The 24859-nt window shown below is 38.9% G+C and overlaps 1 protein-coding gene across 5 annotated transcripts in view; it reads right to left on the bottom strand.

Moving 5' to 3' along the window:
- Window positions 1-24859, bottom strand: part of ADAM23 (ADAM metallopeptidase domain 23) — a 190915-nt gene that overhangs the window by 62677 nt on the left and 103379 nt on the right. For all 5 annotated transcript variants that reach the window (XM_084998747.1, XM_084998745.1, XM_084998748.1 and 2 more), the window contains exons 4-9: window positions 23158-23221; window positions 12092-12174; window positions 10436-10499; window positions 6088-6160; window positions 5208-5284; window positions 2936-3001 (exon numbers count right to left, since the gene is read on the bottom strand). In XM_084998747.1, the coding sequence (XP_084854873.1) occupies window positions 2936-3001; window positions 5208-5284; window positions 6088-6160; window positions 10436-10499; window positions 12092-12174; window positions 23158-23221 (427 nt within the window). The remainder of the gene's footprint in view (window positions 1-2935; window positions 3002-5207; window positions 5285-6087; window positions 6161-10435; window positions 10500-12091; window positions 12175-23157; window positions 23222-24859) is intronic.

Below are 24859 nucleotides of genomic sequence, written 5' to 3'. Positions count from 1 at the left end.
TACATTTAAAGTGCCAAATTTGCTTTTCCTTCCTGAACAAACACAACCCTTAGGATATTTGCTTTTTGAAAAAAATTAAAATTAGAGCTTGATTTCCTTTCTTTTCTTTTCTTTTCTTTTGTGTGTGTGTGTGTGTGTGTGTGCGTGTGTGTGTGTGTGTGTGTGTGTTTAGGGCTGCACCATAATAGTTGGGGACTATTATGGGCTAGATTGTAACCTGGTCTTAAAGGAAATGGGATATATTTAGTTCCATTGCCCCCATGTTATGGTTTCAAGGATAGAAGTATGCATGCCTAGTTCTCACTCATTATTTTTTCTTTTGTCTGTCTTTTTAGGCCTACACCCACAACATATGGAGGTTCCCAGATTAGAGGTCTAATCGGAGCTGTAGCTGCTGGCCTACACCACAGCCACAGCAATGCCAGATCCGAGCCACATTTGCAACCTACACCACAGCTCATGGCAACACCAGATCCTTAACCCACTGAGCAAGGCCAGGGATCGAACCCACAACCTCATGGTTCCTAGTCAGATTCATTTCTGCTGCGCCATGATGGGAACTCCTCTCACTCATTTTAATAAAAATAACAAAACACATTACCAAGATTTGCCACTAAAAGACCTGGTAGCCTAAGTTAGGTAACTTTATCACAGAATATATGGTATGATGAGTAGAAATTTTCTTTTATGAAAACAATATCTTATTATTCATAAGATAAAAACAAGGTGATTTAAATGCTTTCCATTTAAAAAGATTAAAAAGTAAATTTAGGGAGTTCCATTGTGGCTCAGCAGTAACAAACCCAACTACATGAGGATGTAGGTTCAATCCCTGGCCTTGCTCAGTGGGTTAAGAATCCCACATTGCTCTGGACTGTGGTTTAGGTAGCAGGTGCAGCTTGGATTCTATGCTGCTGTGGCTGTGGTAGATGCTGGCAGCTGTAGCTCCGATTTGACCCCTAGCTTGGGAACTTCCATATGCTGCATGTGTGGCCCTAAAAAGCAAAAATAAATAAATAAATAAATTCAAGACATGTAATGTTTAAAAAATTAACAATTTTCCCGTCTGTACAATTCCTTAAATCTGTCTCTGATTGATGGCTTCAGGTATCTTCCTGATAGAGATTTGGTGGAACAAGAGTTGGCATTACAAGTCACAGGTTGGAATTACCAGCCATAAGTGAAACCACTTTGTGAGTTTAAATGCATCATATACATCTTTATTATTATTATTATTATTATTTTGTCTTTTTAGGGTTGCACCAACGACATATGTGGTTGGTGTCAAATCGGAGCTTGTAGCTGCTGGTCTACACCACAGCCACAGCAACATGGGATCCGAGCCACGTCTACAACCTATACCACAGCTAATGGCAACGCCAGATCCTTAGCCCACTGAGCAAGACTAGGGATTGAACCTGCATCCTCATGGATGCTAGTCAGATTCGTTTCCACTGAGCCACGAGGGGAACTCCTTAATTAATATTTTCACTGATTTAAAAGTATTTGTATATTGGATGCTGGAAAAAGTTTAGGCTCCTAAAGCCATAACTTCACCACGCACCACCGTGTTAAGGATTGAGAGAGAAGTAGTTGGAAAAGAATCTCAATGTCTCAATGCCCCAGTCAACAAAAATAATTCAGATGAAAAAGATGATCTTGGGGTTTCAAGGAATGAATGTCCTTCAGAAACTCCTATTTTAGCCTTCATTATCTAAATGGCTACCCACATATTTGGTTTTCCTTTCTATCAGGGAAGATCTGTCCTAAATTGTATATAATCCTGATAATTCTGCTTCTTAAAAACTTATCTCAAGTAATGGATTTAAAAGCTACTGATACAGAAATAAATCTGCACACCATATTAAGAGGTATGCTATTGAATAACCATATTCAGCATAACTGAGCTGATACTTGGTAATTAATGGAAGAACATCAGTTAAAGCAGACTTACATAAGTTTAAATATAAATTAAATATCACTTTAAAAAATGTATGGTCTCAAAGCCTTTTCTGCTAATTAGAAGTTCACATTATCATTTTTGTATGAAACACAACCTTATCCTAGAGTCTACTAATCTACTTTTGACTTCCTTCAAGAAAAATAAGGACTTAAAGACATTTGCGAAGCAATCCAAACTTTTGTTGCAATCTTTCACAAGTTTTTTGCCTATAGCTGAATTTTAGGTATTTCTTAAGAGTCTCATCTTTATAAAATCTCTCCAGAAATGTAACTTTGTTTATAGAATTTAAAAAATTAAATTCTGTGATTGCAACAGAAGTGACAAATGGCCTATTAAATAATTTGGAAAGTGGGACAGTGGGTGGCTGTAGCCAGCTCCACCAATTCACAAGAGCTAAACGAATGCATCTTTTCCCAGCACCTCATTTAAGGACCTCACTTTGGCATCTTAAAATCAACCACAGTGTGAGTATTTATACCATGGGCATCCGCAAACATTAAAAATCAAGGCTTTTTTTTCGGAGCCAGCTGTTAAACATTTATCAGCACCCCACAACCATTGGGTATATAGTTGTCCCCTGGTATCCAAAAGGGGTTGGTTCCAGGAGCCCCTAAAGATGCCAACATGCACGGATGTTCAAGAGCCTTATATAAAAGGGTGCAGTATATCACAATGGATCCGGGTGGCATCTGGATCTATAGATACAAGGAACCAACTGGAGCCTACTGACCAGGACTTTCCAAATGCCCTAGGCTTCAACCACGATATTTTATAAGGGAAACAGTTAAGCAGAGTATGGTTAAGAAAGTTCCTACTTTAAGAGGGCCAATGGAAGACCATATAATGGCTTTCCATGTCTTTTAAGTGTTACTTTAATGATGCAATGAATCATACTTTGACAAAAGTTAACGGGAGAATACGCTTTCTTAAGTAAGCTGTTGGATCTAAATTTCATTGATTCTATATTCTTACCGTTTTGTGATCATTAACAATCATAAGTTCCAAATATTTCATTTCTTCAAACACACCACGAGATGGCTGTGGAAAATAAAAAAAACAGATGGTCAGAATGGTGGTTGATAGAAAATATCACTGATGTTGACTGTTAAGTTGTAGGCTGACCTTGAATTTCAGAAGAACTCTTCGTTGCTCACTTTATGAACACCCTCAAAGAAACTTGGTCAGGGAAAAGAAAAGAAAGAGTGACTATAAAGTGTGGATAGGAGTTGCCATTGAGGCTCAGCGGTTAACGAACCCTACTAGAATGCATGAGGACGCAGGTTCAATCCCTGGCCTCGCTCAGTGGGTTAAGGATCCAGCGTTGCCGTGAGCTGTGGTGTAGGTCACAGACTTAGCTCAGATCCTGCGATGCTGTGGCTGTGGTGTAGGCAAGTGGCTACAGCTCTGATTCGACCCCTAGCCTGCCAACCTCCATATGCCTAGGATGTGGCCCTAAAAAGGACCAAAAAAAAAAAAAAAAGTGTGGATACATACACAAGTATTCAGAAAAGAACTGTATTTAATGATCATTAAAGTACTCATCCAATAAACAGCAGCTCACATTTTTTAATACGGTTTTTATAGGTAAAAAAATCCTAGAGAAAAATGTCCGGTATAATTCTATTGAAATAGGTAAATTTCAACTTCTTTGGCATTGAGATATAAAAAAAAAATTCATTTCTACTCAAAACTTCAAAGGCAAATGGCACAAAACTTTAATAAGATAGTATAGTCCATCTGGGACAGGTACCACTGTATTTACATAGAAACTTTAATTCGCTGGAGTGAAATTCTCATGATAATGCACTAATTCTTAACCACACACAAGGAACAAATATTGGCAGTCACAATATTCCAAATTCTTTCAAATTTTGACTATTCCTGGATAGTTCTTTGAGAGCAAGGACTAAGTGTTTCAGCTGTCATCTGGACTTTTATTTCTTTTTCATAGTTGGAAGAGTACATGGTCATTGATCAGGTTATATTTGATAGAGGTGGGCTGTAAATGGCTTGTATAAAATGAAATGAAATGTCAATGGCTTGTATAAAACATTATTACCAACTGCATCTTCAAGAGGAAGCAAAAAGAGATGTCTAAGTATAAAAAGAATTATAAACATCATCACCATAATACAAAGACAGACACATAAAAGCAAGGATGATTTGACCTATAACTAAGTTTTTGAGGGCTGGTGGTCTAATTTTTTTCACCAAAAATACATTCAGCAAAATATCTAAAATGTGCAATTTTCAGTACAATTACTCATTAAGTTATCTAGTAAATTACCATGTAATCTATATGCTGTGGAATTAATTTTCGGTTACATAGCATTCACCATGTAATTACTAAACAGTCCCCATCATTACAGCTTTCTAATCTATTATGAAATAAACTAGGAATATAATTTCAATTACAAAGCCCCTTATACATTTATCAATTCATGAGCGCTATATGACAGTTTTTGATTATATAATTACGTGATTCTTATTTAGTAGCTGTCATAAGACTAATGGTCAAACTGATTCATTCTGTTCAGAAAAGCACATCCAGCTTCAAAGTTTGGTATTACTGTTTTCAACTTGCAAAGAAAGAAAATAAGCCAACATTTCAAAACCTAACTCTTCCCCTATTTTTTTGTTAGTAGATAGTTTTACATGATGCTAAGTCATATAAAAACAAAACAAAAATCCTGTTGCATTTTCAACAGAAGAAAAAATGTGCTGCAATTTTCATAAGGAAAATGCTTGGAAAACAGCTAAAACAATACAGTCTTTAGATGCACAATCAGTTTATGTCACTTATAGGGGAAGCTGAATAAAAAGCAACATGTCCTGGAGTTCCCGTCATAGCTTAGTGGTTAACAAACCCGACTGGTCTCCATGAAGACACAGGTTTGATTTCTGATTTTGCTCAGTGGGCTAAGGATCCGGCATTGCCGTAAACTGCGGTGTAGGTTGCAGATGCGACTTGGATGTTGCCAAGGTTGTGGTGTAGCTCCAGCTCCCATTTGACCCCTAACCTGGGAACCTCCATATTCTATGGGTGCGGCCCTAAAAAGATAAAACAACAACAGCAACAACAAGAAACATGCCCATAAAACTCAAATTAGAGACTAGGTTTTGGTTTTTAGTTTTGTTTGTCGGAGGAAGTGGCCCAAATCTAAACTGCTAGGTTCACTTAACTACTATGTGATGGCAGACACATAATTTAACTGAATGAAATAGCCCTGCCTCGGACACTCACATTCACTGCTCTCTTCCTTCTCCTTCTCAACCACTGTAATTCAGGTAGAATAGGCCAATGGTCACTGCTTTCCATGCCTGTGTAAAAGAAAAAGAATGCCAAAACTTATGTTTGACTGCCTTTCAATGGGAGAATGTTTTTAAGATATTATGTGAAAGAATAACAGCATTGATAGCACCTGTCCTCTCAAAATCAAAATAAATTAAGGTAAAAAAAAGCACACCAGTCATTAAATAGTTTACATTTTCATGGTCACAAATATAATTCAAAGGTCTAATTTTCTTCCAAACCTCATGAAAAACATAACTAGCTTTTCAAGATTTCTTGGAACATGCATGTTTGATCTATCACCATATGACCCTTGATTATTTGAAAATTTAGAATTCTATTATGCTTAATTCATTTTACAATGAAAAATAATGCATGCCATAAGTTTTTGCATAAATTACTAAAGACTTTTGGTCTGAAGATACAGTAGTAACATCATATACCCGAAAAATCCAAAAGAAGGTTTTGCCAAATCAGAATGTTTAAGATGCCTCCGGACTAGAGCATTAGAGAAACACTATGAATTGGTTCAAGATTAGGAAACTTCTAGGAAAATCTAAGGGGATGGCCCTCCCTGTAAATCACTCTGGGAAATATGGCCACACTCTCCAGTCTCTAACACAGCTTCACTTCTGGGCCTCATTCCATCTTTCCATAGAAACAACTCTCCATGCTTCATTACATGAAAGTCACAGGTCCCTCCACAGCCCACCCACCCTGCTCCCAGATGCCAAACCAATTCCACTTCCCAACAAGCCTGCATGTCTACTGAGCTCCACCAAGTCAAGATCCTGGTACATTACATAGAATGGCTACTCCAATTAAAACTTACTGTGATTCTTCATTTGCTTAGAATATTGTCCTGCCAAGGTTTTCTGGATTACATGTGGTCGACCTGTGCTTTTCTGAAACAAAAGCAATTGTAGTCAATTAAAAAGGAAGATTTGATCATGCCTCTACAGAACAGTGTTAGCACTTTCTCTAATAACCTTCCTAAAATGGGAACATTTTTATCCTGATGTTTGGTTTTCAAAAATTAAAAGTATGTGTCTTATTGAAACTGGAGTTTTAAATAAAACAGAGTATCCTCTAATTGCCCCAATTTAGATAAAAGCATAGTTTCATTAGCTACTCTGAAATCTTAGCTTTCTTCAAAGCCATGAAGAGGAAATCCACAAAAAAGATACACAAATGGGCAATGAATATATTTTTAAGATGAATATTTTAATACTCCTTCAAAGTGCAAATAAAAAGATACACCAATTTTTGCCATCAAGTTGGCAAAGGTTTAAAAATTATGATAACCATAGCCAATTATGGTTGCAAGGCAAAAAAACACTCACACCCTGCTGTTAGGAGTAAACTGGTAGCACAGTTCAAAGAGAAATTTAGCAATTCTATCAATAGTCTTGAAAACAGTCATCTTCTTTGCCCTAAATATTACACTTTCAGAAAAATTTTGTTTCCATCACTAATAGCTTCCATTACTAAGTGTAAAACTGTATTATAAGATAATGATCCAATTTATTTTTTAAAAGATGGGAACATGTCATCAAAAAACTGGAAGAATGTACACTGAAAGGTGAAGAGAAGTTATCTCGGGAGGACGGGATGATGGGTAATTACTATTTAGTTAGGTATTTGCTTTTCCAAATTTCCTATACTTCATAATCAGAAAAAAGTTATTTTATTTATTTACTTATTTGTCTTTTTAGGGCCGAACCTGAGGCATATGAAAGTTCCCAGGCTAGGGGTCAAATCGGAGCTGCAGCTGCCAGCCTACACCACAGCCACAACAACACAGGATTACGGCCGCATCTGTGACCTATACCACAGCTCACAGCAAGTCCGGATCCTTAACCCACTGAGCGAGGCCAGGGATCAAACCCGGGTCCTCATGGATACTAGTTGGGTTTGTTAACCACGGAGCCACGATGAGAACTCCAAGAAAAAAAGTTGTTTTAAAAAGTGTTCCTAATAGAATTACATAAAAGACTTACCATAATGAAGAGTTTTTCTATTCATTTATTACTTGAGAAATAACATTAATTCTCACTAGAAATACCCCATCCATATTACTGAACTTATCATAAAGCATACTAAAATGAATAATAATAATAAAAAAAATCTACCAAATCTAAATTCAAGTACAGTAAACTCTTAATTCTGGTATTAGGTGAAAAGAAAGATCCCTAAAGGGATGAAACTCACAAGTGGATTAGCAACGCAGTTTTAAAAACTGACTAATGTAAAATTTCAAGCACTGTTCCTTTCCCTCTACCCGTGGTAAAGATGAGGATTTATCATTACATGAATGAAAGGCAGGCAGTAAGAAGGAAGGCAAAAAAGAAAACACATTAAGCATGAAACAATCAGCTCCTGAAGAATATGATCATGGGTTTAACAATGCAAAACCAATGCTTTAAACATCATGACAATAACAGTTTATAAATCTCTTCAACAGTTTAACAGACATAGTTAAGTATACTTATTAACTCTTCAAGTGTGCAAAATTGCCCTATTAGGGATGCATTGAAAAATTATCTCATTTTATCTATTTAAAAACTCAAGGCTTAGGGAGTTGTTATTTGGGAGTTTTTGTTTTGTTATACAGTTTTGTTCTGTTTTAGTTTGGTTTAGAATCACAGAGCCATTTATCAATGCCAGAAATCAAAGTCAATTTTTTGCTGGATGAGTCAAATAATTTTGCTGTATACAGGTTTTCTACCTACACCTGGAGTAGGGGAAAAATATTCTACTTAATCAAAATGTCTTTATCTAGGTGGGGCAGTCTTCATTAGCTGGTAATTTTTATAACTACTAGCTGAAAAATAATACTGGTTTATTCAAACATTAACCATTTAAAACTTAATGACTTTTCTGCCTCAAATTTGAAATTACCCTATACTCATATATACATCGCCACATAAAGAAAACACGTTTGTCTGATCAATTGTTATTATAAATCCTGAATGACTATTATTCCTGTCTCAAAATGTATTTTATCTAAATCTGAAATCTCTAAAGATAAAAAAAAATTCTGCTCTCCGTCAAATTATTGCCATATCCTGACTCTATCACTTTCAAAATACTATTTTAAATCCATTAGCAGTTCTTCTCACTGATAGGACCTCCCAACTGGTACCTCTGGGTAGCAACATGACTAGAGTACATGATTTCCTTTCTTCCAGATTTACTGAGGCATCACTGGCATATACAGCATGTAATGTCTACAAAGTAGTCATTCGACATATCTATGTATTACAACGTGATCACCACTGTAAGTTAACATCCATCACCTCATATAGGAAAAACTTTTTTTCCCTGTGCTGAAAACTTTATAAATCCCTCTTAGCAGCTTTCAGATATACAATGCTGTGTTGTTAACATGTCAGCACATAACTGTCATCATGTTGTACATTACATGCCCAGAACTTATTTGTCTTATAACTGGAAGTTTGCACCAAATGTAAAAATTTATTCTATTGAAGTATAGGTGATTTGCAACATTGTGTTAGTTTTTGGTGTTCAGCCAAGTGATTCATATATACATGAATATATATTTTTTTTCAGATTTTCTTCATTATGGTTTATTACAGGATATTGAATAGAGTTCCCTGTGCGCTACAGTAGGACTTTGTTGTTTATCCACTCCATATATAATAATGTGCATCTGCTAATCCCAAACTCTCAATGACTCCCAACTGGTACCTCTAGGTGCCTTCATCTCCTACCATTCTCCCCTTGGCAACCACAAGCCTATTCTCTATGTATGTGAGTCTGTTTCTGTTTTGTAAGTAGGTTCACTTTGTGCTATATTTTAGATTCCACATACAAGTGATATCATATGGAATATTCACATCTTTTTTATCCATTCCTCTGTCAATGGGGAAGTTTGTACCTTTTGATCACCTTCACCTATTTCTCCCACAGTCTCTGGTAACCACTAATCTGTTCTGTTTCTGTGAGCTCAGTTTTTTTAGATTCCACGTATAAGTGAAATTATACAGGATTTGTTTTTCTCTGGCTGATTCATTTCACTTAGCCTAATGTCTTCATGATTTCTTATCTAGGTTGCTGACCTATACCTGATTCTAAACATTCATTTCTTCCCTATCTCAAAAGAAAACTAAATATTATACAATGTAATCATAGTTCAACACAGAAATTTCCCCACTGAAGATTCTTAGACTCATAAAAGTTAGGTACTTGCTTACAGTCATACTATTATCTAAAGGCCATGAGACTAAAAGCTAGATTAAAGGGAAAGAAGCTGGGCAGTACAAAATAAAGCATCCTCTCTGCTCTCTCCTCTCTGCTCTCTCAGTAGACTGGGAAGAAGTGGTCTTAGCTTCAGAAAACCTAGGTTTCACCTGAAACTAACACAACATTGTCAATCAGCTATACTCCCATCAAATTAAATTAAATAAAAACAGAAAATCTAGGTTTGATGTCTCTTAACATCCCACTGGTATGCGTGACCTGACAAGTGTAACTAAAGCTGCAAAACTGATGGTATCATTCTAAGTGTGAGATAAGGTGCTATACAGATAAATGCACTTTGAAATCTACATGATTGTCTCTCCTATTGCTCAAAAACAAAGATGCTGGGGAAGAGGTGGGTACATATATACAATGGAATACTACTCAGCCACAAAAAAGGACAAAATAATGCCATTTGTAGCAACATGGATGCAACTAGAGATTCTCATACTAAGTGAAGTAAGTCAGACAGAGAAGGACAAATACCATATGATATCACTTATGTGTGGAATCTAAAATATGGCACAAATGATCCTATCTACAAAACAGAAATAGATCACAGACATGGAGAGTAGACTTGTGGTTGCCATCAGGCTTAGGGGAGGGAGATGGATGGCCTAGGAGTTTGGGGTTGGTAGATGCAAACTATTACATTTAGAATGGATAAGCAATGGGATCCTACTGTACAGCACAAGGAACGATGTTCAGTCTCTTGGGGTAGAACATCATGATAGTATGAGAAAAGGAATATATCTACATATCTATATCTATATCTCTATATCTGTATCTATGGCTATATGACCGAGTCACTTCGCTATAGAGCAGAAATTGACAGAACATTATAAATCAATTGTATTTTAAAAATACAAAGATTCTGGAAAAATAAAACACTATAAGGAAACTGATGTCAGACTCACCTCATCATGAGTCAGCTCCAGTGGTTCTATCATATACACAAAGGTATTATCTTCAAACATACCACTATGACATAAGAAGCCACAGAAGATGAGGGTTAGCAAATACAGTAAACATAGCATGTCTTTAAAAAGAAGTGTATCTGAATAATTACATTTATACTGCCCCAAACTGAATTCACATATCTGAATGGAATCACACTGCAGGCCCAGCACTGCACTAGGCAGAGTATAGACTACAGAAAATGTGAAACATGTACACCAAGAGCATACATATTATACCTGGTATAATTAGTTTTTGAAACTAAATGGATAAGAAGATTAAACTGGAAAAGGACTATTCATGCTGTGCCAGTATCTCAAGTTCCTACTACAGAACCATGTACAACCAGTACAAATTTGTTATGCAAATCCAATATCATCTGTTAAAAAATAGACAGTTCTTCATATATAAGATAACCTAAAACCATCTGACTCTAAAGAGGCAAACTGAAGTATCTTTATGATTGCAAAGTGTGAATTTCCATTAAGCAGTATGACTCTGTGTTGCAAATCACATTTAATTTTTGAGAGACACAGGAAGTGTGGAGATAAGATTTCCAAGATCGGGGACTTCCCATTGTGGCTCAGTGGTTAAAGAATCCGACTAGGAACCATGAGGTTGTGTGTTCGATACCTGGTCTTGCTCAGTGGGTTGAGGATCCAGCATTGCCATGAGCTGTGGTATAGGTCAGACTTGGCTTGGATCTGGCATTGCTGTGGCTCTGGCATAAGCTGGTGGCTACAGCTCCGATTAGACCCCCTAGCCTGGGAACCTCCATATGCTGCGAGTGCGGCCCCAGAAGAGACAAAAAAAAAAAAAAAAGATTTTCAAGATCCTTTTCATCACATGGCCACACCTGGCCCTTTACATGAAGTGCTTCGATTTTCCAGGCTAACCGGAACCTACAGAGGTTTTTTTTAAGAGCCTGCCCGGAAATAGAAGCACGGGCTCCTCTCTGGAACCCCACCCTTGCTTGGCCATCTCCCACATATCCTTAGGTTAACCTGGCTGATAGGTCCTCTGGGATACACCTCTGCAAAACCTTTCTGGACTAAGTTCGGTCCTTCCCCCTTTACAGTCTCTACTAAAATGGCAATTAAATAGCAATCTGGGAGTTCCTGTCGTGGCACAGTGGTTAACGAATCCGACTAGGAACCATGAGGTTGCGGGTTCGATCCCTGCCCTTGCTCAGTGGGTTAAGGATCTGGCGTTGCCGTGAGCTGTGGTGTAGGTTGCAGACGCGGCTCAGATTCCGAGTTGCTGTGTCTCTGGCGTAGGCCAGAAGCTACAACTCTTATTCGACCCCTAGTCTGGGAACCTCCATATGCCGTGGGAGCGGCCCAAGAAATAGCAAAAAAAAAGACACACACACACACACAAAATAAATAAATAAAAAATAAATAAATAGTAATCTGTATAGTCATTCATTTAATCTTTAAATCTCCTGCAAACTCTTAAGTGTTAAGAGGACTTTGCCCTTCTTGTTCATCTGTCTACATCCAATCTCTAACACAGGCCTGGTACAGAAGAGTCACTAGAATACACTGCTATGAAAGAAAAGTTGGAAAGGGTGAATGGACAAAAGCAAGCTCATTTGCCCAGTGAGTCCAACATACTGAAGTCCGTTGCAGGTCGACAGAGCCACTCTGGAGTCCTTGACGCCTCTGATGTGTCCATGGTAGTAGCAGTGCTCCCCACCCTGCAACACAGGAGAGGATTTAATTGATAAATCATGCTTTCTCCATCAGAACTCACTCTTCAGGATGCTTCTATAAAGCAAAAAGAAAGGCAGAGATGATCCTAGAAACTCCTCCTGGTTGACAGGAAATCTTAAAGAGCACCAGGCAATTTTCCAACTTTTCTATAAGCAGCATAGTCAGTGTAACGGAGGAGAAAAGGAGAATCCGATGCTGCCACTGCAGCAGCCTGGGTTGCTGCTGTGGCGGGGGTTCAGTCCTTGGCCTGGGAATTTCCAGATGCCACAGGTACACCCCTCCCCCAATTTTTTTTAACATAATGAAGGAGAAAAGGCTTTAACAGGAACACGACATCAATGCAACTGGAACAACTTATCTTTCTTAAGCATTGAAGGGAGTGGTCACTTACCAGATATTGTTGGGGAATAAAGTCTTCTGCTTAACTGAGGAGAGCCCCCCCAAAGGCATTGTTCATAATCATTTTGACAGAAAACGACATAAAAGTTGGTGATTTGCTACTGATTTGCTTTCCTGATTTTAGAAATCAGTTAAAATTTTATTTAGAAATAACTATGAACTTAGTTTTCAAAGTCAAATAGTAACTGCAAGGCCCATTTAAAAAACACAGCAGTTTCCTGTTGCCTTCTCTTACCACCTCCACAGCAACCGTTTTTAACACTTTTCACTGCATCTTGTGTTGTTTCCCTGTCTATTTCTGAATGGAATATTTATACTGTTCTGTCCTGATTTATTTCACTTTATAAATGACCTTTCTAACATAGAATCTTGAAAACCCCTCTGGCCCCCAAGACATTGCAACACAGATCACAAGTAATTAGTGTTTGCATCATGACTACACATATATTGTTCACAATTCTGCCACTCTCTTTTTTCTTTCTTCTTCTTTTTTTCTTTATAGGGCTGCATCCGCAGCATATGGAAGTTCCCAGGCTAGGGGTCAAATTGGAGTTGCGGCTGCCAGCCTATACCAGAGCCACAGCAACCGTAGATCCAAGATGCATCTGTGATCTACACCACAGCTCACAGCAATGCTGGATCCTTTTCCCATTGATCGAGGCCAGGGATCCAACTCGCGTCCTCATGCATACTAGTCAGATTCATTACTGCTGAGCCACAATGGAACTTTCACACCTGTGCCACTCTTGATTACTTTATTTCTTGCTCCATTTTAACTTTTTTCAAGTAGTTTTTCTTTGTTTTCTTCTTTGCTTTTCCATGTATTTAGCACTTATACAGTCCCTATTACCTAAAATATTACCTAAAACTCTTCTGCTAGGGTCAAGCACATCAGGTAATTTATCACATCTATTTTGCTCCTGAAGAAACTCCTCTCATTTTGCCCTCCTGCTGGACCTGACACACAGCTGCCTTACAGGACTTGTCTGTAGCATCATCTTGGGAACTCCTTTGTCTTCTTTCTGTACTGAATCCTAGATTCCATGTCTTCTGCATTCATAGTCTATTCCCCCCTTTTCTGGAGGTATCCATCCTCTAATAATTTCTTTAAAAAGTGTTCATGGAATATAAATTTTTTTTTCTCTTTTTAGGGCCGCACCCACGGCATATGGAAGTTCCCAGGCTAGGGGCTGAATTGAAGCTGCAGATACACCACAGCCACATCTATGTGGGATCCAAGCCACACCTGTGACCTACAACACAGCGCAGAGCAATGCCAGATCCCCAACCCACTGAGTGAGGCCAGGGATCAAACCCACATCCTCATGGATAGTAGTTGGGTTCATTTCCACTGTGCTACAACAGGAACTCCCCATGGAATATATATTTGCTGAGAACTTGCATGCATGAACATTTCTTTGTCTGTCTTCACATTAGATTGATCATGTGGGTGGGTAGAGAATTCTAGACCAGAAATTATTTTCTTTTGGCATTTCAAAGGCATTGTACACAGTCTTAAAGCTTCTAATGCTGCTGTTGAAAACTGGAAATTATTCTAACATTAGATCTTTTCTCTGCAATCTACTTTTCCCATTTGAAGAAGACTGTAGGAAATTCTATTCATGCTTATTTTCATGAAATCTCATGATGTGTCTTGGTGGGGATCTCAGTTTATTGGTTGTGCTGGGCACTCTGTGGCACCTTTGAATCAAAAAAATGCATACCCTTCATTTCTGGGAAATTTTTATCATTTCTCCAATAACTCCCTCCTTCCTCCGCCCCATTTTTTTCTACAAACTGAGTTCTTCTATCAGAGTAGGGAAGGGATGGCTGCCTGGCTCTATGGGATAGGCAGTAGATCAGGGATTTAAAGAGCTTCCTCATGTAGACTTTCAACCAACTTTCTTTTTTTCTGGCACCTTAAATTCCTGGACCTTTCTGGGTGAAGTTGACATAAGTTGGCTTTTGGTTCTGCTTGGTTTTGCCCCAGTGGAACTTAGCAGAGCAAGAAAAACTCAAACCTAAGACTAGTACCCTTCACTCATCTGCCTTCTATCTCCTACAATTTGATGGACACCCCTAATCAGTTGTCTTCTCTTGTCTTTATCCTCAAGGATTTATATCCTCTTTTTAAGTCCTTGGCTATTATTGGAGACGGTTACTATAAGGAAATAGAAATAAATAAAAGCAATGAATCCACACTGTCTAACCAGAAGCTTCCTATTTGTTTTCTTAAATAGAATACTGACCTTGACTGTTTACTGACGATTTTCAGTCATCTTCGTTGCTGCTTATTAAACTGTATTAGAAGAGCCTCAGAGGCTATTTAAGTGCCTAACAAGGTTCACCCACACATTAAATGACTACTCCCCAACCAACTCAATTTGTTTCCTTTTTGTAACTGGAAAATAAATTTTCCATATTGGTTGTCTAAATTTGGTATTATAATCTCATTATTTTGTAAAGGGTTGCTTTTCTGTTATCCAAAAGCAACTCTGTATATAAATAGTGATTTCTATATAATGTATCAAGTTTTATCTGCATATTCAACTCTGGAACTTATAGGACAAATGGTATCACACATTTCAGCAGTTAGCGAATCCAGGTCAATATTCTGCAATTAAATTTCAGACTCTTCACATGACTCTAAAAACAACCATAGGTAACTATAAATTCCATCAAACTGGTTGTTTAGCACTTTGTTTCACATCAAAAGGCTACCCTGAATCAGGCAATTGTTAGAACTGCATAGCAAACACTGTCATATTTACTTGACCTTTCTATGAAAAGCTGTATTTTTTCATATTTTCCTACAAATATTCTTTTTTTTTCCTAGAAAATATTTCCAAATCCTTTCTTAGATTTAAGTTTCATTCACTTGCATTTAAAACTAAGGGTTGATGTTCTCTCAGTATAAAGGTCATTGGTATTTGTTTTAATTAAGGCAGAATATTACCTGAAAGGAACTATTTTAGTTCATCGCATATTTGAAAGTAGATTCCCATATTTTCTAGACTTTACCTGAGATTTGCAGTTATATCTAATCCCTAACGTTCATCATCATAAAAAAGCTTTAATATCAAAACCGTATAGTCACATGAAGAACTATAAGCAATTGGGGAGGTTCTAATTTCGTGTTAGTAGTGTGAGGATATTCTGAGTTTCTTATTGCTAAATTTATGTCAAGTTCTTGGGACAGCATTACCAGAAAAATACTATTTGGCAACTCTCCAGATCTACGCAGCGTTTTGTTAATACCACGACAAAGTCACACCTTCAGGTATTGCATATTAAATAAATCCCAGCCGAGAAGAGGCATTCCCTCTTGGATATCAGGATGACAGGAGCCGTCAGTGCAGAGGGGCCTCTTCCAGAGGGGCTTATTAATGACGACAGTGAGTACTCAGCTCTGGGGCCACCTGCACCCAAGGACCTTGCCATCTTGAACCCTCACTATCTCGCAGTCCCTAGTGTCTCTAGTACAAATAGGGCGAAGGCCACAAAGTGCTAAAGGGCCCTGCCAAAGCCAGCAACAAGCCACATGGAATCCCACATCTTCGGGCTCTTAAGTTAGTGCTTCTTTCTCCAATCAGGAAGGCCTCAGATAGTTCAAGCACTGGCCAAAGACTTTGAGATCACCACCCATGAATGGGTCACAGATCTGTGATGAGGGAAACAGCAGCCAGGAGGACCAAAAAGGGTTCATATGGCACATGATACAAGTCTATGTGTGTCCCCATGGGCATAAGCATCCTCAGATTCAAAACTGTCAGTTACTGACACATACCAAAACTGGAGCATCCGATAAATGGAGGTTATTGGCTAAGTCAGAGAAACTTAAAAATCCTAGTAAGTGTGCTCCCAACTTTCTCAGCCCACGACCTTCACGTCAAATCCCAAGAGCAACCCCACTGGAAGCCACCAGGCCCCTCCTGTGCTGAAACACTGAAACCATGTGCATCTTTTAACACACTTCCTAATCGGGTGTGACTCGGGTAACAACCTGTGATGACAACCTGGAGGGAAAAAAAGGTTCGGTTGTCCGGTGTCATTGATTGAACGACAGGAATGATTTGATTCTACTCACCTTAAACAGAACCTATTGGAAACAGAACCTATCATTTCAACATAATTTGTCTTAAAATTGCCTCACCTTTGTGTCTGTTTGATTATCTCATCAGTTTCAGTGAAATTCAATAAGCCACTTCTTATTATCTTCATTGCTTAAAAAACCCTCATAAACCTAGGCACCCGTGGTGACCAAGCACTGATGTTTTCAATCGACCCCTGTTAAGTCTGGATAAACATTTGAAAAGAAACTGCGGAGGCCTCGTCTCACGAATGTGTCTATGATGATGTTCCAGGTTCTGAATATGGTCATTTAAAACTCTGACACTATATTCAAGTCATTATTCCATATGCGTATCTTTTTATTTTTTATTTATTTATTTATTTTTTGTCTTTTTAGGGCCACATTTGCGTCATGTGGAGGTTCCCAGGCCAGGGCTCGAATCGCAGCTGTAGCTGCCGGCCTACACCACAGCCACGGCTACGCAGGGTCCAAGCCATGGCTGCAACCTACACCACAGCTCACGGCAACACCTGAGCAAAGGCTGGGATCGAACCCATGTCCTCATGGATACTAGTCGGGTTCGTTAACCCCTGAGCCATGACGGGAACTCCCTCTGTATGACATCTTTAAGTACTTCAAACTTATCAACCAGCAGGATATATCAATCTATTTAATACATCATTAGGCTGGCTGCAAAAGAGAAATAAATTTTTGAAAATCTATAATGGGACACATATACCTGAATTTGAATACTGCAGAATAAGGATACAAAAAAAATTTCAAAGAATAGGAGAACTTGAGACTCCAACATCAGTTTAATTATTTACCTTCCTTAAACTCCAGGGGGAAAATGTTCAAGCATTAGAATAGTTTGGCTGTACTATATGTATGTTAATGCTAGATAAATTTTTTACAGTTGACACAAATTTTACTACTCAAATTTAAAATAGCTTTATGAGAAGCCAGTGTTGTCTGCTCTCTTGATTTCCTGGGGAAATTTTTTTTAACCTCCCTGCCAGGAGCCAAGCCCACAGAAACCCATTCCCTCTAACGACAGTCCCTGCCAAGAAGCTTTTCATGGTAGGAGGGAGCTCGAGGTGAACCATGGTGATGATTTGATAAGGAAAGCACAAAAAACATTCTAGGAGGGCGATGTGATTAAAACGATAAAGAAAAGAACAAAGGCGAGCACCAAATACAGAACCAATAAGGGCAGGAATTTCCTATCTGCTTGGTTCACTAGTGCACATCCAGGTCCTAGAACAGTGACTAGATCAGAGTAAGCGAAAGCAGTATCTGTTTGATGAATGAATAAGACTGGCTCATTCAGCAGCCTAAGGGACAAGACCAATCTTAAAGGACCAGAGGATTCATGTCTATTGAAAGAATGGGTAAATAAACTCCCATTACCTATATGAGGGTTGTTGTTTTTTTTTTTTCCAAACACTCTTCTATAGAGTATAATTCAGTGGGTTTTAGTATATTAAAAGAGAGCGGTGTAGCTAACACCACTATCTAATTCCAGAACATTTTCAACACCTCAAAAGGAAATCCCTGGGCCCTTTAGCAGTCATTCCCCTTTCCTCCTATACCTCCCTGCCACCCCACCTCCCCCAGCCCCTGGCAACCACTAATCTACTTTCAGGCTCTATGAATTTTCTTATTCTGGACCTTTCAAATAAATGGATTCGTACAGTATGTGGTCCTTTTCAACTGGCTTCTTCCATTTAGCGTAATGTTCGTAAGATTCATCCGTATTGTGATATGTATCAGTCAGTACTTCATTCCCTTCTTCAGCTGAATAATATTCCTTTGTGTGGATAACCATATTTTGTTTATTAACATCTATGTTCAAGTTTTTGCTTGGACCTGTGTTTGCAATTCACTGGGATATATACCAGTGTAGAACTGCTGGGTCACAAGATAATGCTATGCCTAACTTTTTGGGGAACGGCCAAACTATTTTCCAAAGCAGATCCACCATTTCACATTCCTGCCAAGAGTGTCTGAGGGCTCCAATTCTCCAGACCCTTGTCAGCACTTGTTATTGTCCATCTTTTTGATTACAGCCACCCTAGAGGGTGTGAAGTGGTACCCATCCAAGTTTACACAACCAAATGAAAGAGCGACGCAGGACTGAAACAGAGATCGAAATATCACCTTCAATTTTGATGTTGCTATACATTAAGATTCTCAGCTGGGGAGTTCCCGTCATGGCTCAGTGGTTAATGACTCCGACTAGGAACCATGAGGTTGTGGGTTCAATCCCTGGCCTTGCTCAGTGGGTTAAGGATCCAGTGTTGCCGTGGGCTCGCATCCCGCATTGCTGTGGCTGTGGTGTAGGCCAGCGGCTACAGCTCTGATTAGACCCCTAGCCTGGGAACCTCCATATGCTGCAGGTGCAACCCTAGAAAAGACAACAACAACAAAAAAAAAAAAAAAAAAAAAAAAGATTCTAGCTGGGGAATCCAAGGAAGCTGCTAATAAGTTCATGAGCCTTACCCACCAGGGCACAGACAACGAGGGAGAGCCAGCATCTTCCCCAAACTCCCCCACATGCACATGCACAGGGGCTGCCACTGTACAGCTTAGAGCATGAGAAACTAAAGAACATGTGCCCTTCCTGTAGGGAGGTGGATGTCACCCAAAAAGGGGAGGAAGGGACTACACCCAAGTCCTTCATATCAGTTAAGTGGCTCCTCCTTCCCTGGGCAGGACTGAGCAGGGGAACAAGAAAAAGCCAGCGTGAGAAAATAGAGCCAGGAAAGCACTATTTCTGCACCCAATGAGGATAAAGGGTAACAAAAGAAAGTAGGAACAGAAGCGCTGAATCTATCTATTCAGTCGTACACTGCTGGCCAGGTGGCAGTTCTTTTTAAAGGAAAAGAGAAACCAAAGTGTTAGTAAGCACTTCGAGTTAATGGTTCACCTAAAAGAGATTTCATAGAGGAGCTCCCCATCATGGCTCAGTGGTTAACGAATCTGACTAGGAACCATGAGGTTGCAGGTTCGATCCCTGGCCTTGCTCAGCGGGTTAAGGATCTGGGGTTGCCGTGAGCTGTGGTGTAGGTCACAGACGTGGCTCGGATCCCACGTGGCTATGGCTGTGGCTGTGGTGTAGGCGGGCGGTTACAGCTCTGATTAGACCCCTAGCCTGGGAACCTCCATATGCCACGGGAGCAGCCCTAGAAAAGGCAAAAAGACCAAACCAAAAAAAAAAAAAAAAAAAAAGAGAGATTTCATAGAAATATATTAAATTTGAAAATAACTATTATATCATCATATCGACACCTAACTCCTTTAGAACTGAAATACTAAAACTTAACTTTTTTCATAGATTCATCAACAAAGTTGACCAACAAATCAACAAGGTAGTTTTGTCAGACATCGTGTGCAAAGCACTGTGCTTAGTAATTCGTAGCAAAAGCCATTGCTCCGTCGGTGCAGAATGAAAGTTCTTCCATATACATTTACTAATACCTGGAACCTATTCTATGCTGCTTACTTAATTTGTGGGCCTCTCCAGTTCCTATGTTTCCTTGACGAGGAAAGGAACACACTTTCATCCAATGAAAGTAAAAGCCTAGGACATTCGCCTCTTCTTAGCTAGAAGTGGGAAATAGGTTGGAGCTTGGGAGTCTTAATACGGGAAAACCTATACAAGTTTCTTCAAAATGGGGTTCATCATTTTGTTAGAAATAAGTCCCAGAAGACTTTAAATGTCTACACTTAAATTTAACTTCAAAGCCAAGCAGGTTGGTGATTCTGTTCCTCTTTAGCAGGGAGAGTAACAGTGTGTGTGTGTGTGTTGTGTGCATACACTTTTGTCTAAATAGTTTGAACTCTTTGGAAGTAAACTTGCACATGTATAAACATAGGTTTATATAATTTAGCTATTGTTACATATTAATTTTAGTTTCTGGTACTGGGTACAAAGGTGTTCTTAACATGGAAGCCAACACGAAGTTTAAAAACATACTTTTAAAAATATATATGTAGGAATTCCCATTGTGGCGCAGCAGAAACGAATCTGACTAGTATCCATGAGGCTGCAGGTTCAATCCCTGCCTTTGGTCAGTGGATTAAGGATCCGGCTTTGCCATAGGATTTGCAGACGTGGCTTGGATTCTGCGTTGCTGTGGCTGTGGTGTAGGCCGGCAGCTGCAGCTCTAATTCGACCCCTAGTTTGGGAACCTCCATAGGCCATGCATGCGGCCCTTAAAAAAAAAAATACGTGTGTGTGTGTGTGTGTGTGTGTGTGTGTGTGTGTGTAATGGTAGTGGGAACATAGACTGTTAGGAACTTTCAGAAAGAAAAACTGTCGATACGGCAAAAGCCTTGAAAAGATACCAACTCTTTAACCCAGAAAGTTCCATTCTCAAAATTAATCCTTAGGTAATTATTAAAGCAGTGTTTAGAAGTGGATCTGGAAATTGACAGAACACTGTAAATCAACTATAATAAAAAAATTTAAAAAAAGAAATGTATCTGGAAGGTCTTTCCTTAAAGTTATTTGTACAGCGAAGCATTAGAAACAATCTAAATTTCTATCACTCTGGGCTTAAAAAATGATAACAAATGAATTGGAAATAATATACATTTTTTAAAAATAAAAGCTTATGTAAATCAACTATAACGGAAAAAATAAAAATCATAAAAAAATTAAAAAATCAAAGTTTATATTTTTTAATGTGTGCTATAATGTTGTAATATTGCTAGGTTAAAAAAAATCCTCCCACAAGATAGTGTGTGCTGTATCATCTCAGGTTTGGGGATGTATATATAGATGCACACACATAAAAACCAGACTATTCTTTCATTACATAGAAAGCAAGTAAGTTTGGGTGTATGAGCTCTTTGGAGAAAATGGGTCATAAAAAAGAAAAAAAGGCAATGAATACAAACACAAACTGCAATGAACACTTCTTTTGCCAGAGTTAAAATATCCTTTGTTTTAAATTTCAGTTATAACCGAGGTAAGATTTGACATGTCTTATTTATGATAAGGCCTCCATTTGGGACCTCAAACGACCTCTGGAGGCCAATTAGCTATTCCACTTCTAAAAAAAAAAGCCCTCCTTAGTGAGAAATTTGGATCAAGTTATGCGGCCCAGGAAGGTGGCTCATTTGCTGAGTCTGTAAAGGTCTCATGCAGTCTTCTCTTCTCCAGACTCATGATTCAGCATCCGCATCGCTCGCAACCCTGGCACAGCTGATAGAAGCTTTGGTTTGTACAAATGCCAAGCAGTACTGTTCCAGTGCTTGATTTAGCAATTCTATTCATTTCCCACAGCATTAACTTTGAAAGAGATTCAACAGCCCCCAAGATGCAGCCTAAGGCGAGAACTGACAGACTAGTAAGAATAATATATGGAAGTTCTTAATCTGGGGCCTAATATTCAAAAGTTTGGAACACACATCAAATGACAAACGTACCCCCTGTTAACTGGACAGTTGTAAATCCTGAGAAATGCCATGAGCCTCAGGCAATAGTCTCAGGTCAGCCCACCTCTAACTGTTTGTTGAGAGGCTTATCAGACCAGTAAGCCGAGGTCTCCATGCTGCATGACCCAGCAAGCCCACCCAGAAAAGGTCCACTTTTGTGCCAGTGCTCACTAGCAGTCAAGAAAAAAAAAAAAAAAAAAAAACCCAGTAACATTTCCCTGCCTTGTTTCATTTCCCTGTTTGTGTCCCATACCTGTGGCCTCTGGGAACACTATTTAGGGTTCAGTGACACACTGTGGATTTCCTACAGTCGCGGTCTCTGGATGCAGGCATTCCAGGGGTTTTCACCTGACTGGTGGAGGTCACTGTGTTCCTTGCACACAAGTGATCTCTCTCTCTCTTATTTTAATCTAAACCCACTTTTCCTTACTGATCCTCCATGAAGAAAACTGTTAACCTCCACAGGAAGGAAATCAAGCACCCAAATGCATTTATGTTACAATGCTTGGTGGCCTTAAGAAGGTTTATTTGTCCTCATTCAGCTTCAGTTTCTTCCTTTGCACAACAGAATAATAATACCCACCTCACAGAACTGTTGTAAAGATTGAGAGGAAGAATGTTCCCTAAATCTTCCTTTCACCACCTGTCCTCTGCCCTACTTGGGCACCAAAGTCTCCTGGACTAAACTGTCGCTCTAACAGCCCATCCATCTGATCATTCAGTTTCTCTGGCCATGTGCCCAGCTGTCACTACTTTCAGGCGCTGCCACAGAACTGGAGAGCTCTTGATGCTATTCACTCCCATTAGACACTGTGTGCATAACCAAAACAGCAAACATTTCATTATGGACTTGAGTCTCTAATGTTATCTCAAACATTTGTAAGTTGGGATCATTTTCTCCTAAATTTAGTTTAATTTTTAAAATAGTAGCCTTGTCTAAGAGGCCAGATGATTTTAGTGTGAAAGACAACTTGACAATGCAGCCCGCAATGAACACTTCTCCGATTAAGTATATTCATACTACAGGATGTCCATACGCTATTGACCATACCTTAGAGTACTGTGGTTTCCCATTTTCGTAGTGAATCTCCACATAATCAGAAGACAGCAAACCACTACAAAGGAAATAAAATAGAGTGATTTCCACATCTAAGACACTTAGAGGTTTAAAAATAACCAGCTCAATAAATGGATGTGACGGCCATGTAAACCGCAAATAGCTCTAGTCCACTATAAGGACAAACCAGGTTATTATCAAGAGTCTCAGGTGTTATCCAGCAACAAACCATTCCTCAGAGTGCTCAAGATGATAAAATATAGGGAGGTGGGTGGGAGAGGAATGGAGTGAGAGTTAGGGGTTAGCAGATGCAAACTATTCCATATAAGATGGAAAAACAACAAGCCCTACTGGATAGCATAGGAACTATAGTCAATATCCTGTGACAAACCATAATAGAAGAGAATTTTTAAAAGATGTATATATTTGTGGAGTTCCCATTGTGGCTCAGTGGTTAACGAATCCAACTAGGAACCATGAGGTCGCGGGTTCAGTCCCTGCCCTTGCTCAGTGGGTTAAGGATCCAGCGTTGCCGTGAGCTGTGGTGTAGGTTGCACACGCGGCTCAGATCCTGCGTTGCTGTGGCTCTGGCGTAGGCCGGTGGCTACAGCTCCGATTAGACCCCTAGCCTGGGAACCTCCATATGCCGTGGGAGCGGCCCTAGAAATAGCAAAAAAGACAAAAATAAATAAATAAATAAGTAAAAGATGTATATATTTGTATAACTGAATCACTTTGCTATACAGCAGAAATTAGCACAATATTGTAAGTCACTTATGCTTCAGTTTTAAAAAAGAGAACACAAAAGATAAAATGTAGGTTATTTAAAGATGGACTCCTTTTATACAAATAGTCATCATTTGATTGATATGTTAATATAGAACAAACAAAAATGCAGGTAATGGGAGAAAACAGACTCTATAAAAATCCCACAATTATGGTCTAAATAATGGGCATCTCAAAACAATCATGGAGGAGGAGTAAAAGGCCAGATAGAAAATATTTTAGGCTTTTCAGCCCACAGGGTCTCTGTTAACAACTACTTAACCCTGACATTGCATCACGTGAGGAGCCCCAGGCAATACGGCAGTGTTTCAATAAAGCCTCATTTATCGACACTGAGATCCGAATTACACATAATTTTCATGAATCAGGAAATAGTTTTCTTCAATTTTTTTCAACCATTTGGAAATGTGAAAAAACATTCTTAGCTCGAGGACTGTAAAAAAATAGGAACGTTGGATGTGGCCTGAGGGCCATACTTTGCCAGCTCCTGGAATAAAATAACAGTTAAGAATATAGTTTTTGATAGCAGCATTAATCACAATAGCCAAGACACAGAAACAATGTAAATGTCCACCAATGGATAAATGGATTAAGAAGATATGGTACATATATACAATGGAATACTACTCAGCCATAAGAAAAGACAAAATAATACCATTCACAGCAACGTGGATGCAACTAGAAATTCTCATACTAAGTGAAGTAAGTCAGAAAGAGAAAGACAAATACCATATGATATCACTTATATGTGGAATCTAAAATATGGCACAAATGAAAACCTATCTACAGAACAGAAGCCGACTCACACAGAGAACAGACTCGTGGTTGCCAAGGGGGGAAGGAGGGAGAGGGATGGACAGGGAGTTTGAGGTTGGTAGATGCAAACTATTACGTTTAGAATGGATAAGCA

Source organism: Sus scrofa, chromosome 15, assembly GCF_054392235.1.
Source record: "Sus scrofa isolate SSC_HxYL_T2T_F1_AM1 chromosome 15, Sscrofa_HxYL_maternal_Yorkshire_Landrace_v2.0, whole genome shotgun sequence".
Taxonomy (NCBI): domain Eukaryota; kingdom Metazoa; phylum Chordata; class Mammalia; order Artiodactyla; family Suidae; genus Sus; species Sus scrofa.
This window is presented reverse-complemented; position numbering and strand designations above follow the sequence as displayed.